The 18,339-nt window shown below is 43.1% G+C and overlaps 1 protein-coding gene across 1 annotated transcript; it reads left to right on the top strand.

The window, feature by feature from the left end:
- Positions 1-15,716: 15,716 nt before the first annotated feature.
- Positions 15,717-18,139, top strand: id2a (inhibitor of DNA binding 2a). Its single transcript, XM_004540495.3, has 3 exons — positions 15,717-16,180; positions 16,508-16,568; positions 17,432-18,139. Exons 1-2 carry the CDS (start codon positions 15,827-15,829, stop codon positions 16,562-16,564), a joined length of 411 nt encoding a protein of 136 aa, XP_004540552.1. The 5' UTR covers positions 15,717-15,826; the 3' UTR covers positions 16,565-16,568; positions 17,432-18,139.
- Positions 18,140-18,339: the final 200 nt, after the last annotated feature.

The following is an 18,339-nucleotide window of genomic DNA, read 5'->3' on the forward strand; positions in this document are numbered from 1 at the left end:
ACTTCTTCATCCCGCCCTCCCTCTGTAGTGGTCTCCTGTTTGCGTTGGTCTAAACCTACTAAGTCCCTCAGAAGCCTAAAGCCCGAACAGCACGGAGGTGAGCTGAATCACACGCCGGCCAGCTGGGAAGTCAAAGCTTTTAGCAGCTATACAGACAGGAAGCAGAAAACACCCGCAGTAGCAGCAGTAACATGAGGCCGAAGCAGGAGAAGAACGTGGGTTTGTTTTGGGTTTCTTTTTTTTAATCCTTACAATAACTCATGTAATATAATGACACCGTGCCCTTCTAATGATAGAGCATATTGCAATTACATGACTTTTTCCCCACCCAAAGGGAGCGTCTGTGATGTCATGGCGCCACAGCGTAGATATTTTTGTCCGTCTGCACAGAGCATGCTTGATAATAGCACATTCTCCGAGATGAACGCCGCAGCATTAGTGGCGGGCGTTTAACAACCTCTGGGTTGTTGTGACACAACACACCACCACGATGATGGATACTGGCTGTTGCCGTGCACAAAAATAAGAAACTTGCTGCAGCTGATAAATGCTGTATTTTATTTTTTTTTTTTACAGCAGCAGCACATCTGACTGTCTGGCAGGATAATAACACGAGTTCATCTGTCTCTTTTCTTCTACCATCTTCTAGGAGTAAAGACACAGATACAAAGTGTCTGCGGGAGTTTAAACAGATGGAGGGCCTCTACTGGGAAGGAGTTTTTCGCCATAAAAAAAGAGGGGGAAAATGAGGCAAAAAATGTCTTAACAAGGCATTTATTCTCATTTTCTGTCTTAAAATATTTATTGTTCCATCTCTAAATGTTTAATTTAGACATAAAACAGTACTATTAGGGGCAGAACATTGTTTCCAAAGCATTTACTCTTCAGAAGGGGTGGAAATATGAAATGCTTCAAGATATCGTGAAGCTATTTTTTATGTATGCATATCAGAAAAAAATGAAATTATCTGTTAGTTAGCTTTTGGAAAAATTCTTGTTTCCAAAATGTAGTTTTTTAATATTCTCGGTAGATTTAATGTCTTAGTTTGCACACTGCAAACACACTCGCACACACATATGAGAAGGAGGACGATGATGTCATCAAGTCAAGTCTGTGTCTCACATCATCAGCTGACCCGGTGGTGTCGCCTGCGGTGAGCACCTGGCTGCTTTCACCACAAGAGAGCCATTACATGTCAGAAGGTTGTTTAGAGCGCAGTCATTATGCACAAATACATGCACACACATACAGTACATAGAGCCAGCAGCTGGTATGCAACTCCAACTGGACAAAACAATAAAACTTGGAACACCGCAGCCCATTGGATGCTACAGAAACCTGGTGAATTTGGAAAGAGCTCTTTCTGGTTGACTGTATGTCTGTCTGTGTGTCTGTCTGCTTCTCTCTCTCTGTCTTTATTTCTCTGTCGTTCTCTTACTTTGGTGCCACCCAGCCTTGACGCCATAGCTTTTATGAAACACCAGCCTGACGGATGCCTTTTGCTCTGTGTGGTCCAGACGTAAGCCATCCAGGCCACTTGTGTTTGTGTGTGTGGGTTACTTTTTGCTCTCTCTCTCTCTCTCTCACACATACACACACACACACGTCATCTCTTGCTCTGTCTCCACAGGTCTGGTTCTGAGCTCCATCACTCCTAACAATTATCTTTGGCTCACGGATCAGGCACCTCAGAGTCTGGGGCTGCTACAGACGAAGCACATGCCGGCTTAGAGATGTGTTTACAAGAACTGGGGGGTAAAGTGTGTGTGTGTGTGTGTGTGTGTGTGTGTGTGTGTGTGTGTGTGTGTGTGTGTGTGTGTGTGTGTGTGTGTGTGTGTGTGTTCATGTCAGAGAAAAGAAAGAAAATGTACGATGTTAGAGCAGAAGGCTAGCCTATAGTGCGCTACAGTCACCAAGACTCTAAAAGGAACGCTTGTAGTGCTCTTCCCAGTACCGGATCATGTCCAGTGTGCACACACAAACACACACAGACACAGCCAAACATGCACATACACATTCGCAGAGCCAGATGGACAGCAGTGCTAAGGCTTAGTTTAATGACAAAAGGACCCTCAATCTGGACATGGATTTATCACTCACTTTAAAGTCCATCTGCGAGAAGTTTGGACAGAAAACACAACTGCTCAATCTCACTGCCTTCCCCAGCTTGTGTTTGAGCAACTTAGCAACTCTCTCTTTTAGACCGCACTCACACACTTCGCCACACAGCGTGTCCCGCACCTCTCCTGTATCTTTAACAAATCTGAATGATAAATGTTTGAAGAGAGGGGCGGCTGCGCTACTTAGATTCCCGGGCCGGTGGCCCTGTCGTACAGGCATGCAACCATAGGCTTTTATTTCCTGGGTTTAGTGGTGTCCAGGGGCCTGGCAGCATGTGGGGTGGTGTGAGGGGAAGCTGAGAGGCAGATAGACAAGAAGAGTGACAGCACGGAGATAGACTAGCTACCTATTTATAGCCCGGGCCATCTGCAGAGCTCCCTCTTGTCTTTGGTCATCCTGTTCACAAAGGCTTGGAGGCAGATTCCAGCAGCCCAGCGCCCAGCCGCTCCATTCACTATTCATTCCAGAGCCGGCAGCACCATATGGATCCGGCCCCACTGCTGGGCCCTGGCCGGCCTGTTTCTCCCTCTCTATCTCTCTCTCTTCAGATTGACATGGTAATGAAGCCTGGGTGGCTTGCAAAGCGTTCTCCTTTCTTTTTCCCCCTCTTTCTTCCAGTGTCTTTCCCCTCTTCTCTCTCAAAGACGCCGGGCTTGAGCATGACCGGACACCCCCTCCTCCTTCCCTCCTGTTCTCTTCCTATTACTCTCCCTCCTCCTCCTTTTGCAGCACTCGCCTTCTGTCTTTCTTTACAAGCAGCCCAGACACTCTCCTCTCCGTAGCCACTCTCAGACATTCAAATGATCTCATTTGATTCTCTCACACCTGTGAGGAGCTAATGTGACCTTAAGTGGCCAAGATGTTCTCTTGCCAGTTTCGCACTGCACAGAGATCGCCATCTCTGTCAGGGCTGACGCTGAAACAGAAATGAGTCAAAGTGTGTCACTTTTAAATCACCAGTGTCACATGTCAGCAGGAACACAGGATACTCCCAGACACCATATCCTCTTTTTCAGCTCACATCCCCTTTCCAGCTTGACCATCTCACTTTAATGAGGCATAAAAGGCGATAAAGCGGAAATAGAATCAGAGAAGGGGATTCCACGCAAGGAAACTGTTAATGAAGCTACAAAGCACAGCCCCTTGGGGGAAGTAAAACGACTGTGAAACTAAACCCAAACAGAGCTACTGTCAGGCTCTCGCAACCCTGCTTGGTCCTCCGTCATTGGTCGATAGGAAACACGAAAGGCTTTAAAATGAAATGTCTTAGTCTATAAACACCACATGCTTTCAAAAAGCCCTACTGAACAACCTGACACCATACCTCTGCAAATTGTTCTCAGAGACTTTGTCTTGCAAATATTAACTACAATCACAAGACTTTTCATCTGCCTTTCCCAAACATAAGATCAGAGCTCTAAGGTAAACGGTTCTTTCTCTACAGTACTATGATCCAGAGCAGTTTTATTTTGAAGTGGCCACTAATTGGTGCGTTTATAATCTGATATTCTCACAGCTACTTTCAGCTGTTATTACTGCTTGAAGAGCTAAGAAAGAAGACCCTAATGATAGCAGAAAAAAGAGAAAGTTTAGCAGCTGTTTGATGCAAATATTTTTTAAGAGGAACTGTAACTGCTAGAGCAAACTTTTGTGCTTTCTTGAGTGTTTCCCTCTAATTGCAGAAGGGCATGAAGAATAACTGTGTCCATGAGTATTTATTGCCGTAATATTTTTAGAAGATGGATAACGTTAAAAGTACATTAGTAGACCGAGGTATTATTCCCGCTGTAGTGTGCCAGTCACCTTGGGATCTGTGGAGCCTGAGGCCTAGGCCAGCCTAGTTAACCATGCATGCTGTGCTGGGCCTAACCTAATTAGGTGCCATCCCAATGTCAACACTGCTGCGTTCAGAGCATGATAAAAGACAAGGCTTCTCTTCCTCCTCTCAAACTGTGAAAGGGCTACAAAGAGCCGGGTAGGAGAGACCCTACCATCTGCAAGCTCCGTGTGTGTATTTGTGTATGCATGACTTTGTGTGATACTCGCATGCTGTCAATTTGCTTTAAAACACTCGCTGGGAAAGAAAACAGCTACAGGTTCTCTGCGCAATTGCTTCATCTTATTGTGAAACTGGTGTGGACTGGTGGGTTTTTTCTTAATTAAATTTAGAGCTTTTTCTGTGATAAGCCTTCAAAAGTGCATCCTGCAGCCAGCGGTACTTCATACATCCATCTACAATTTAATGATTCCACTTTTACTTTAGTCTAGGTGCACTCTGATTTCAATGCCTTTGTTTTTTGTATTCTTTTTTTTTTTTTTTTTGGGGGGGGGGGGGGGGGGGATTTTCCATCGCATCCAGAGCATCATTAAAGCAAAGACAGATTTTTGCACTGAAATCCCAATTAGGGTCGATCAAATATGGCTCCCCAAGCACAGAGGCGCGCACGCACACGAACTCAACGTTGCCTTTTTAATGTGTCGTCAAACCAGCCACTAATTCCATTTATACGGATAAAACACTCTCACAAATAGATTACCTGCTACATACGATCCTCTCTTTCACTGTGAAATTGTGGCACGGAGCCACATCCTCCCACTGCTTCTTAGTCCATTAAAATACAGATGAGAGCGTTTTACAGCCTGGGCCAACAGCAACGCCTCCCAGCTAATCCACCAACAAACACAAACATCAGATGAATTATCTGTAATGGAGAGGACTCTGTTCTGGCACAGCTGACGGAGAAATGAAACAAAACACGAGTTTATTTTGGTAAATATTTGGATTTCGTTTTGATTCTGCTTTTCATGTATGTAATTAGCTGGCAAATATAGATCTGTATAGAAACCTTTGCTCGTCTATGGAGGGTGTTGGTGTCTTTAGGTGTGCTTCCAGCAGTTCCTTTCAGAGCCGCTTCGTGCCTTTGCGTTCTGAAAGCTAAATGCGAAAGGAAAAGTTTCTTTCCTCTCAGCATTTGAAGAGTTTGTCAACTTCAGCGTCTAAAAATGCACTTTGAGAAGAGAAATCCGCTTTCTGAAACCTCCATCCATCCATCTATCCGTGGCCAGCAGCACACTTGACAGTTTCACTGGCTCAGGAGCCAAGCAAACAATGCTGCTCTGACAAGCGAATCTCTGCCGTGTCGGAATCTCATCTACTTAAAGCACTATTTATTCAGCACACATCCTTTTAATGCTGAATCTTGGCAACGGTGCATGAAATCCAGCACCTTAATTCCATTAGCTTGTTACTCCAATAAGTCCCAATAATCTAAACCTAACTGCAACACATACACAAACCCTGGAAATACACAAGCCATAGCTGCTCCCTCTGGGGCATTTTTAATAACAGTAATAGCCTTTAAAGGTTGATTCATTCTGCTGAGATAAAAGTAAATGGCCACATTAACCTGTTGGCTGGGACTAGCTGTGCTGGAGCTTGTCATATAGAGGAAGTAAAAACTAGCGGCAATGTGAAACACAGCAGGTTTTTTGAGGATTTAATGTAATTACATCACAAAGACGTAAAGATGCCACAGCTTAAGGAAGTTCTCCTTCAAACGCTTTCTCTCGGCTGCTTTTTTTGGTTAGTTTCCCACCGTCCTGAATGAAACGCCTTATGCTTGATCATAGTCGACACACAGGGGTGAAGCTATTGTTGATAAGAGACTGAAACTTCTCTTCAAATGGGGCTTAGCGAGTGTCATTCAAAGACTTTGCTCTTCATTTCAAAAGTGACTCAGCTTTTGTTAGTCAAAGGGTAAAGAGGGTCCTTTAAGACCTAGATGCACTTAGTGGGAAAGAAGCGATAAAATTGTGCAAGTGAAAGAGAGAAAAAAGAATTTTTTAAAAAAGGCGAAGACGGCGTCAGCGTCGCGAGATAGATAATCTAAGAGGAAAGAGAGAGAGAGAAAGTGATGGGGATATTAAGAGTACACCAAAAGAGAAAGGCATGAGAAAGTCCGCTGGTAAGTCTGATCCTGTGTGAGCCGATGAGATGGGTGACGGGTGAGGAGGGGTGAGAGATAAGAGCCAAAGAGGATTAGGGCTGTGAGAACCTTTGTTGTTGTGATCAGTTAAAAGCACTGGCTCTCAATGATCCACCTGACCACTTCGGTGTGCTTACAGCAGCAAATCTGCATGTGAGGCATGACAAGACAACGTCAGCAACCCACTGCAACACGGGGACCCACGACCACAAGTCCACAGCCCTGCAGACAGATGTTTAACAGAGCTGACGTCTGCTTTCTTTAAGCATCTTTACAAATCTTAAATCAAAGCGTCAGATACCAATATGAGTGGAGAACACAAGCATGAGTCATGTGAATCCAAGATGTGTCCAAAAGCATTCACCACATATTTTCCCATGTGTTGTCTACAGCATTGTTCACACTGTTTTATCAAAGTATGTGAACAATTATGAGCCAACGGTACCACAATAGAACTGCCTCAAACATATACATACTGTGACAAAGTGGATGAGCGGTTGAAATACTCTCCACTTGTCCCAGAACTTTTTGCACATTATTCTCTCTATATATTTATTCGCTATGATTTGTTATTGTCAAAGTAACATTGCAGCACTTACTATCCCGGGTTTGTTTGTGTAAGCATTATGTTACTAGCAAACCAAACATTCGGCAAATTAAAGCAAATACTCAGTTACATGTTGCTTTATATTTTTATTATGTTGCAGAATTCGTGCATACTCACGTTGTTTTTTGTTTTCAGTCTTCATGTAGGTCAGGTGTGAGGAAAGGCCCGCCCAGCATTTCCTGATTTTTAAAGTACTGATGATGTCATGTCTGACATCAGCAGGTTAAACCAAGAGGAGGGGTTTCTTTTACCATAGGAATGCTTCCTTTTGTTTGTTTCGGGATACAGCGGGACTTGTTGAATATTTTTTCTTATAGAGAGCAATTTAGTTGCATAAATGTGTTAATCAGACAAGTGGTGAGCTTTATGTAATTCTCAGTCATTTGTGTTTAGTTTTAGATTCCTCAGCTCAAGCTAGTGATACTGGCTAGACTAAATGAAGGGAAATTGGTAGCCCTATATATAGTCAGTCTCTGCTGATTCAGAGGAAGGAGAGAAGAGTTGTGTTACTAAAGCTGTGTGGGTTTGGTGGGGGGTTGTTAAGTTTTGCATATGATGGCGGTAACTGTGAATAAATTGCCTATCTCTGGGAACCCAAAATGTCTGCTGAGTCTGCTTACCTGCCACCTTCATTGACGCTCGAGTCAGATTATCTCACACATACATTCTTAAATCTTTTAATAAATTATGCTAAACATCCACTTGTCATGGCCTATTCATTTCTCCTTAAAGGTCATGACTGGCTAAAACTGATACTTTGGCTTTGCCAGCATAAAAAGGATTTGTTTGACACCACTAATTGGATTGATCAATGCTCAGAACAACGGGAAGGTTCAAAGACTACCTTCATCTTCACTTTAACGCAACAGCTAGATGGTTGAGACTTGGCTGTACCAACAGGTCAATGATCCCAAACACATCAAGACTGGTTTTGAAAATGATAAAGCAGGCTAACATTAAGCTGACCTCCCAAAGCTCCAACCTCAGATCTGTGCATTACGCTTAAAAGCTGCGTCTGTGGCAGGAATCCAGCTAATTTAAATGAACTCTACCAATTCTGCCAAGAAGAGTGATCAAATATCCAGCCAGAATTATGCCATAAGCTTGATGATGGCTACAAAAAGCATCTTATTGAAGTGCAACTTGTTAAAGGACATTTGACAAAATATTAGTGTGGGTGTGTGTATATATTTGAGCCTGTATGTATACTGTATGACCCTGTGTGTAGTAGAGAAGATCCAGAATGAATCCAAACTTGCGCACCTAATTCTTGTTTTTAAAGTCATTAAAGATGGATGCTATAGAATAATTCCACCCTAGAAAAGGCTGAAAGAAATCATTAAAATCCTAAAAATTACCATAACATTCATGCCCATGATGAACTTCTAACCACAACTGTATTACAGATAGAGCCATCATGACATCATCTACTGGTTTGTAACTTTTGGGTTTATTACCTGCAGTTTAGCATCATTACTACTGGCATTTCTTACCCTCAAAACAAGCCATTTATCATTTAACAGAGAATTTTGTTAGTGTCCTAGACGAGTCTGTAAGTGGGAGTCGAATAACTCACTTTTGGAGCCAGAGTCAAGTGGCCATTCGAGGTACTGCACTTTTTGGAATTGGTACGTTTTGTCTGCCCTCCAGGTTGCAAATTAGGAAATTAGGGATTTTTGAAGAAGGTGTTAACCACTACACGATGGAGCCACTACATTCCATATGATGTAATTCTCCGTAGCAGCTTTAAAACGAACAACTTTTAAGACAACAAAATGCAAACAGCAATTAACATCACTTTAATGGCATGAGAAGGTGGCATGGGGTGAGAGGTGGGGTACACAGGTCCATTGCAAATATGAACACATAGTCTACAACATCCTTTCAAAATGTATTTATGGTGATGTACCGGTGGTCAGTGAATGTATAGGAGCATGTAATGTATCAAACAGGGCTGACCTGTTTTTACAGAAATAAGTGTGTTTCCTACATTAACTCTCTCTTCCTTCTCTGCTGTATAAATAGATAAAGATTGAGTAAGAGCAAGATGACTGTGGTTAGAAGGAAGTGGGCTTTGCTGCAACTAAGAGATACAGCTGAAGGAAACAGAGTTCTGCAAAAGACAGAAGTCAGTCCGAAATGTTTTCTTCTTGTGTTCCTGTCGGAGTGTGTCGCAGCAGTCAAGCATAAGGTCGTGTACCTTAAAGATATAAATCAATTTTTTGGTTGCTTGGCCCAGTGTATTGAACACAAACGTGACTCCAGCTATGACGTGTTTCTTTTAACTAAAAAAATAAACATTTTTGTAGAGTTTATGTGCATGTGGTGGTCTGAGAATAAACCAAGAAAATTAAGGTTCTAAATATGCTCTTCATGGTTAAATATTGTGGTAAAGTAACCTACATGTCCCAGACAAATCTAGCATCCTCTCCAGCTAAAGATCCTTGTAGGTCTTTTACAGTGGTACAGCTGATTGTCTTTTTTATTGAAAGGATTAAAAATGAACAATTTTAGAACAATTTTGTACCAACATGACCCTACATGGTTCAGTAAAGATCTTTCAGCTTTAATCGTGGTAAGATTTTTTTACATTTTGTGTTATTGTATTATTTTTAGTTTAGTTTAGTTGTTGGGGTTTTTTTCGTTAATTATGTGCTTCCTGGCCCAAAATGTTAACAGCTGCAGCTCAGATGCCAAATCCATTTCTTAATGGTTTGCTCCAGTTTTGTTTTGCTTCTAGACTTATTTCAACAAACCCCTTTAAACTTTAACTGGCTTTTCTCTTGCATGCTCATGCACATTGCTTCAGCATGTTTCCAAAGATTCAAAGACTTGCTTTTGCAATCCATAAAGAAAAAACAACTTGAACTCTTGAACTCTTAAGGTCTGCTGAGGAAAAATGATATGATACAGCTCTCTGTATGCTATTAGAAATGGTCCCTGTGAAGAGATTGCTCTAGTTCCTGGAATGTCTTGCAAAACGGCAGTAATAACTTTACTGAAATTTGGTGTCGTGGATGAAAATAGGGGACCGCTTATGCAAGGCTAAAGCTTATTTAACCAAAATGGCTTTTTTGACACATATCATCTTCGAGACGAGCACGCACAACCGCATTACCACAGAATCCAAGAAGTCTGAGGGCTAGGTGGTATCAGAACCTAGTTTCACGTCTCATATACATTCTCAATTCCCCTTGGAATAGAGGAACCTGACGAACTGAACCCTGGGATTGAAACAGCCCCAAACTTCATCAGTTTAAAAATGACGAACACAATGATATTACACTGTTCCTGCACCTGTCACATCCTAACAGTAACTGACTAGTGGTCATTAACGCCACACGTTAACGTTGACTTAAAAAAACATTTTTGTCACATGCGTGTAGCTGTGACAGATAAGCAATCCCAACTCCTAATTTCCACTCACACACCAGCTCACCTCTCTTCTCCCAGCTGCATTAAGAAAAAAAATCTCATTTCCACAATCATCTTTTAACAATATTCTACTAGAACCCACACTGTCATACTCCCTGTGTGAAAGTGGAGATATGCAGATATCTGATTACGGGGGTGCAGACTGCTAGCTGCAGTGACAGCTGTACCGCAGTGATAGGTGGGCGACACAGCAATGTTAGCGTGTGATTGTATGCCAACGGGCAATATTGCCTAAAAGTTAAACTGCAGCCAACTTTTTCACACTGCCAACTGGTTGGTGGTTGTTTCTCTGTCCAAAGAAGCCGAGCGGTTCAGCAGAAAATAAGTGGAGTTCTAACTTTACACAACTAGTTGCTTGAACGGTTTAAACTATAGAGTAGGGGGTAGCATAATGCACATCATATTGCTGCAGCTCAACTGTCCATCTCCATCCTCCACTTTTTCTCCTGCAGCCAGCTGTGCGTTGGGGAGAAGCAGAAGAGGAAGGCCGGCCTCCAGGGAGGCTTGGAGTGGCCACTCCACCACCAGCCTGGAAGGCACTTGGACAGCCACGGCCTTTGTCTCCCAGACCAATCTGGCCAAGATCTCTCCCAGTGCTTGCATGTGATGCGGCCACAGCCTCTCACGTTACAGTAAAGCCAGGCATGGCCGTTGCTCAGAGAGCAGAGAGAGTCCCATCTGGACCACAGGACAGACTAAAAGACGGGCAGGAGGTGGACTGGAAGACAAGGAAAGCAACAGGATGGAGGATTTTAGTCAGCTGCCAGTTAAATCAATGCAACAGTCTCTCTGATCTTAAAAAAAAAAATCAAACATATCAGTATTTCACATAATCAAGTCACAAATGTGGGCTGACAACTTAGGGTGTCTCACATAACCTTTTAGTTATTCTACTGCACCGAGATAAAATAATGAGTCCAATGAATTTGAAAGAAAATGATTCAACAGCTCTTTTGATAATGAGTAAATCTGTGTCGGCTCTTGAGCAAAAATACCAACAAAAAATCCCAATGGTGGTTTTTGTAAGCTGCTGTTGTCTTATTGATTGGCGGGTTTACTGAAACGCTAATGTGCAGATTACTTGACGATGAGCCTGATCGTAGTCTGCAGTTCAGCTGCGATAAATGTAAAAGAAAGCCTTTACCGTGCTAGAGGTGACTCGGGGGCTGATCACGCATCACCCCACCGCATCACATCAGTGTTTGGGGGTGTGGGCCTATTTTAGCAAACCCCGCCCTGCAGAATAGACGCTGCTTAAAGAGTCACTGCACCACTGTTTGATGTGTACACTCCTCCACGCGACAGGCGCGTGGCAGCCCTACGAAGAAGAGTGTCGAAGGGGAGACCGCTCGGTACTGAGGGACGGTGGAGAGCAAAGTGTTACTTGCGGTGTACTCGGCTGATGTCACGTCGGAGGACTCGGAATTGCAGGAGGAATTCAGTGTTAGGAAAGAAAGAGAGCGCGCGGTTTGTACGATCAAACCCACATTTGAGAAATTACGAGTTTAAATAACCGTTGAAAAAAAAAAGCTTTTTAATCATCGGTGTTTTCTCCTCTCCGCTTTTAACCCTCTCCATCACACGGCTGGGGTCGATAACATCAGCCGTAGAGGGATATTATAACATTTTCTCCTATTTTTCTTGTTTTACTGTATTGTAATTGGTATTATTATTATTACTAGTATTATTATTAGTAGTATTTCTGCTGTTATTATGAGAACTGAAGACCAGTCGCCGTTCGGGTTAACTTTTAGGCGCACGGGGAGGACACTTTGATAGCCTCCACTGTGATTCACTGCATGCAGCAGGGTCGACCAAAAAGTTCATTTCTTTGCGTTTCCCGTAATTAAAGTATTGGCACCAGGAGACGATCGGCACATCGTTTAGAGCCAGCTTCATCTTTTTACCTTGAGAGTTAGGTAGGGAGAGGGGAGGAGGATCAACAAGTTCACCGGAGCACAGTCGGGCTGTAGAGCGCCCGACTCCGCTTTGGGTGCTGAACATTACTTTCTGATCCTTCCCTTGATATTTGAAAGAGAGTTGGTTAATGGGGATTTCTTAATTAATTTATTTTTTCATTATTATTATTTTTTATTATTTACTATTCTGTTCGCTCAGATTGGATAATCTCTCTGAGTTACAACACTGTGTTACTTTAGAAAAAATTGGGAAACGTTTTGCAGTACTGCTGGAGTCCCAGAGGCATGTTTCTAAAAGTCTGACTGTGCGCTCACAAACTTTTGTGCAGGTTCTTTCCCTGCTTTTCGCAAGGTGATGCATGAACTCTGACACTGTGGTACAGAACAAGACATACAGCCACATATGGAAATAAGTATGAGCTTCATAGTAGAAAAGAGACAGATTACTTTAAAGTAAAAGAAAAAAGACTGGTTAGGTTTTGCAATTAAAAATAAATCAATCCAAACATAGTTGAACATAGGCCTGCAGTTGGTTTCTTCCCACACACCCACACCTAATCACAGAAAACAGAAAGAAGATGCTGACCGTTTGTTACCATTAACAATATAAAGTTTGGTGCAAATGAAAAGACAAAAAGAATTAATTTCATAATGACACTCAGAAATAAAACAAAGAAATTAAAATCTCCAATCATGCACTGAAACAGTCACAGCATGCATGAAGTCTTAGGAAAGTAAGAAGCATATTCATACTCCATAAAATATGCAAGTGTTCTTATTTAGCGGCATCCGTGGATCATTATGAGTGATTCATCTGTTATAAGATGAAGATTAATCAAGCTATTTTATATTCACTTGGGTTTTAATCTATCTTTGGCTTTAATGTTCCTGTGGAAAATCTTAATCCTTAAACTAGTGACTATAGATGTCAGATAAATATAGCCTAATGGAGTAAAAGTATGTCCACAGTATTTCCCTGCGGGTTGGGATGTAGCAGAAGTAGCATCAAATAAATACGGACCTGTAAGCTTATCCTCCATTAGCGAGTAAATGTAGGCTACTTAGTCACACTAGAGGCATCATAGGAGCGGACACGGCACTCGAAGAATCTCCAATTGAACTTTGTTTTAAAGACAGATATTATAGATCTATATAACTATATAGATAGACAGATATAGTTTTTAAAATCAGATTTGATTGGTGATTCATGCATTTGGCTACAGAAATTTAAAAATGGGCTATTTTAGATAATGCTTTAAAATAACCGCCCAAATAAGGGTCCAGATGTGTTTCAGCATGGCTGCGGGGTTACAAGACTTTCTTCTACATACTACAGAGGCTTTGGTCACATTCCTTTAGTGGTATTTTCTTCTTCTTCTTTAAGATTTGTAATGAGATAATCCGCTGGTCCCTCGAAGCACCACCACCAAAGCAGACTCCTCCGGAGACTCAAACCCGTCCCCGGTGTTAACGCTTCCCTGGTTCGGGCCCCGGCTCGATCAGCTGAGAAACACCTCTGACTGACATCCCCGAAACCCCGTCTCTATGGAAACCGCCTCGGCGGCGCCGGGAGGGCTGGCTCGAGGGCTGCTGTGAATGGGGTGACGTCACGGCGCCGGCGCCAGAGAGTCTGCTCCAAAGACGGAGAGAGAGGGAGAGAGAGAGGAGAGAAAGGAGAAACAGGGAAGAGTGAAGGCAGGGTGAGGCTGCGGCTGCTGCCGGTGATTCGCTCGGCTTTGTACCGACGTGCTCTTGCGCCAATTCATCACCTGTCTGTCAGGCATCAGTCAGAGGCGCAGAGCGAAATGTACACAGCTGTGGGAGCGAAAGGATGAAGGGGAGAAATGGAAAAATCCTATTGCACCAGATGTGGACGCAGACTGCAGGAGTTCCAGATTATATTAGAAATGAATAAAAAAAAATCAGGCTCGTCAGACAGCTGAAGGAGAAGCTGTCCGTGAACTGAACCACGCGCAAAACAATGGCACAGATGGTGTTTCACCGGTTTTTCTGAAATCCCGGAAACATTTCTTTGATGTATATTTATATATATATTTATATATTTTTTATGAGAATTTCAGGACTCAAACCCTTTGCATTGCTTCTACTATTATAGACTAGAGCGTCTTTCTTTGCCATGGGTGAACAGCCTTTTTGGGCTTTTTCATCAGGATCCACCCCTGAAATGCTTCTCTTGTGGTCCATTAAGCTGTAGAAAGCGGATTCTTTTGACTTGTGGGGTTTTCTTTGATTAATCCTGTCAACCAAATTGCCTTGCCAAATTACTAGGCCTATATTTCAATAAACTGAAAATACGAACGCTGACCGCTTCGTCGTCTTTTTAAAAGTACACTGAAACGCGTCATCTGGAGCAAATTTGATCCACAGTGCCAAAATCGCGCACATCACATTCAGCTGCCCCTGGGGGCAATTACTTAGTGCAGTATTAAGCAGCCCCCATCACCTCCAGCCGAAGAATGAAGCGTGTAATTCCTGCTAACAAATGACTCATTCAGAAAACATTAAAGTGTCAATTGTAGTTAATCGCCTCTTCACGTGTGTGGATGTAAAAGCTACATTTGCACTCTGCTGTGCCGAAGTGCACTGGGTCTTTATTAAAGACACATCTCCAACGTGAAAGTGGTCTAAACACGATGCTCTAGATTACTACAGTTTAATACAACTGTGGGGAAAAGTCGCTGGAGTAAATCGACTGATGATTTTCCCTCTGATTGCAACTGTCGCGCATCATGTCTAACGCACACACGCACTTTATTGTGATATATTTACAGACTCTTGGCGTCAGTGAATACAGTGAATACATTTTAATCAGGTATTGGGTGCGTTAGTTAGTTAAACTGTATATTTCTGCCACCAAAACAAAACAAACATCCATAATCTTTCGTGCACATGGGTACGTTTCCTAGTGCGTATAAACAAACAAAACAATTAAAGGAAAGAAAGAAAAAACTTTGACTGGTCTGAACATTTCTTTCTGTTGGTAGCTGTTTCAGTTCTCCACTTTAAGGTTATTGTTCTCCTTCATGCAGGAACCTGCCTTCACGCCGGTCCGGGCTGGTGTGAATTAAGAGTCATCAGGCGCGCCGGACACGGTCACTATCATCACTGCTCCACAACTTCAAATCCACAGCTGAATGCGCTGATGCAAGAAGGAAAAATAAGTGCTGGCTGATGAGGACTTTGATGGTGTTCCGTAAATAGGATTAGCAGATAAACTCTTGAAAAGATCTCCTTTATTTATTTTTATGTTGAATTTAAATACACCTTTCTAAACCCACTGAAGCTCGACGCCGATCGCAAATCTATGGGGTCAAATTTAAAACGTGCAGGCAAAGGTGCTCGCGCCTTGCCGTTGTCAACTGACATCCATGAGAATCATTAATTTTCTTGATCAGAAACAGGTAAGGGCTTAATTTTCCAAATTGCCCACCGGAGCTGCTGAAGCGCCCTCTGGGTTCCGCCTCCAACATGCGTTGCCACTGGTAACCTGGTGGAAAGGGGGGTGGGGTTTGAATGAGAAGCGCCAATAGAGGGTATAAAGGAAGTTGAGTGACATGTTAGCAGCTCCCAATCAGCGCGTTTGGCCCGCCCGTGCCGCATGCCCAGCCTACTGGCTATATAAACCACACTGACAGCTAGGTAATCCAGTCTGATCGCAGATCGTCTGGCAAATCACAGGACTTAATAGAAGCAAGACATCCGACACAAGCAAACCCTCTCGCTCAACACTTACAAAAATGAAAGCAATAAGCCCCGTGCGATCCTTCCGGAAAAACAGCGTGAATTTATCAGAGCACTCCTTGGGAATCTCTCGGAGCAAGACCCCGGTGGATGACCCGCTCAGCCTGCTGTACAACATGAACGACTGCTACTCCAAGCTGAAGGAGCTGGTGCCCAGCATCCCCCAGAACAAGAACGTCAGCAAGATGGAAATCCTGCAGCATGTCATCGACTACATCCTGGACCTGCAGATTGCGCTGGACTCCAGTGTCGCACTAACCAGCCTGCATCACCCTTCCCGGCCGGGGCAGACTCCGTCCAGGACTCCTTTGACCACCCTCAACACAGATATCAGCATCTTGTCATTACAGGTAATTACACTGTAGCTGAGCGCGTATCCTAATTGAAAAGCGACAGTCCAGAGTGTTGTGAGAGAAAGATTTGGTGTATTTTTTTCTCTTTTTTTCATGTGCGCGCATAAGCAGTGCGCCTTTGTAGCCTATGCGTAACTCGCACAAAATGGCTTGTTGGAAAGGAGGAGGGGGGGAAATGGCATGTTATATATTTTTTTCCTCCTTTTGTTCAGAATCAGATGAGGAAGAGATTTGACCTACATAACACTATTGCAAACGCCAGACACATCATTCGGATACTGCTTAAAGAATTAACATTTGGTCGGTTTGTTTGTTTGTTTTCAGTCCCCGGAGTTGCCATCAGAGCTGATGACAGATGACAGCCGGACTCTGCATCGTTAAAGCGGTAAGTAGGCTGTCCTCATGTCTGCTGCTGCATTCTGTCCAGGGCTTTTAGGCTCCGCTACAGCCTGTCTCCCAGTCTGCTGGAGCAGAATGGGCTTGAATTACCATTTACCCATCCATTTGTTCCACCGCGAATGTCGTCTCACGTTGCTGTAATGGTCCCACTAATGTTTTTGTATGAGAATGCGATGCAACACTGGGGCGTCTGTTATGGCAAGCACGACTTGGGTACATTTTTATTATTATTATTATTACTATTATTATTAGTTACAAGGCTCATCCGAAACAAAATTAAAGATCACATCACTGGCTTCTGCGAGACTTTAGTGTGTCACAGATTGATCGAACTATTTCGTGTCTCATCTGCTGTGTGGAAATACGTAGCAGACTGATATTTCGCGCTGGAGTTTAGTGGCAAGATATTCGCTCCAGGCTGCTTGGTTTACTGTATATAAGTAGCAATCGTCAGGGTTGTATTATACCCTCTTGTGTCTATAATGAAGAGCATCTGCAACAGGAAAATAATGGCTGTTTGGATTACTGCTACTACGATGTCTGCACATAATTGGTACAAGAAGTGGGTAGGCGCCAGCTGAGCGGCAATTACGCTGATTCTTCCCCAGATTGTAGGCTGAAGTTGTGCGAGAAGTGTGTGTGTGTGTGTCTGCCTGTGTGTGCGTGCGCCCTCTCCTTTCCCCCTCTCTCTCTTTCTGTGTGTGTACATCTGGAGCGCAGGGTTTGCTTAGTATTGGGAGTGTTTGGTTAAATGTTAAAAACTGCGGCTTCCTCCCTGGCGCCAGTCTGTCCGGATCTCTGCCCTGTTTGCATTTTCTAAACACGCCTCTCTTTCTCAATCTTTTGCAGGTGTTTGGTCAAGACGTAAAAACACACACAGGACCTGGGGAGCAGGACTTCTCTCCCCCCCACCCCCTTCTCTCTCTCCCTTCCCTCACCTCCAACCTCTGTCCTCCAGGCCTGGATTTTTTTTTTTCTCCTCTTCTGACGCTGAAATCAAGAGACTTTTGCTTATTATGGGACAATCTTTATGTGATGTGTTTTCTGTTTGGACACTTCATTATTATTTAACTTAAGACTTTTTTATTATTATTATTTGTGGGTCCTTTCTGGAAATGGAAGGCGCGTTATATTCCCGACAGCGGGAGGAAAAACGAGATTGTCACAAGGATTATCCTCCACCCCACCACCACCACCGACTTCACCCCATCCCTCTTCCTCCCTCTTCACCCCCCCTCCTGTCCTTCTCCTCCTTGTTGAAGTCTTCGCTTTTTTTGCGGAGGTGGGAACGTAAATAGACAGCTTGGTTAGTTACTGTAAAAAGTTTAGTCTTGTCAGAATTGTTGGCACATGAAGGACTGGACGTTGTTTAAAAAAAAAAAAAAAGTTAAAATGAAAAGAATGAAACCTTGTGAACTCTCATCGGGAGTTTATCTTGTATAGTTGCAGGAATTTCAAACTTCTGCAAAAGTGTAATGTTGTACTTAATTATGCTGAAACTTTTTATAAAAGTAATGTAAATTGTACCTTTTTATACAAAATAAATCAAAAACGCCATTTGGATATGTGTCATTTGGGGGAAGAACCACTTCGGGTTGGGGGTAAATGTGGTGGGCTTTTGTTTGTTTGTTCAGGAGATATTAAACCAGTGCGTAAAATGATCTAGTCAGATACAGAACAAGCTGAGGTTATCTGTGTTGGCTTTAGGTTGGATGTAAAGAAAACATCTGAGATGCATGAAAAACTAATCGTACAGA

The sequence above is a fragment of the Maylandia zebra genome, linkage group LG19 (assembly GCF_041146795.1).
Source record: "Maylandia zebra isolate NMK-2024a linkage group LG19, Mzebra_GT3a, whole genome shotgun sequence".
Taxonomy (NCBI): domain Eukaryota; kingdom Metazoa; phylum Chordata; class Actinopteri; order Cichliformes; family Cichlidae; genus Maylandia; species Maylandia zebra.

Bases quoted from the DNA above. Each gene is read 5' to 3' on its own strand.
- id2a (XM_004540495.3), top strand. From the start codon at position 15,827: ATGAAAGCAATAAGCCCCGTGCGATCCTTCCGGAAAAACAGCGTGAAT. The intron at 16,181-16,507 runs GTAATTACACTG...GTTTGTTTTCAG, and splicing joins TCAGCATCTTGTCATTACAG to TCCCCGGAGTTGCCATCAGA.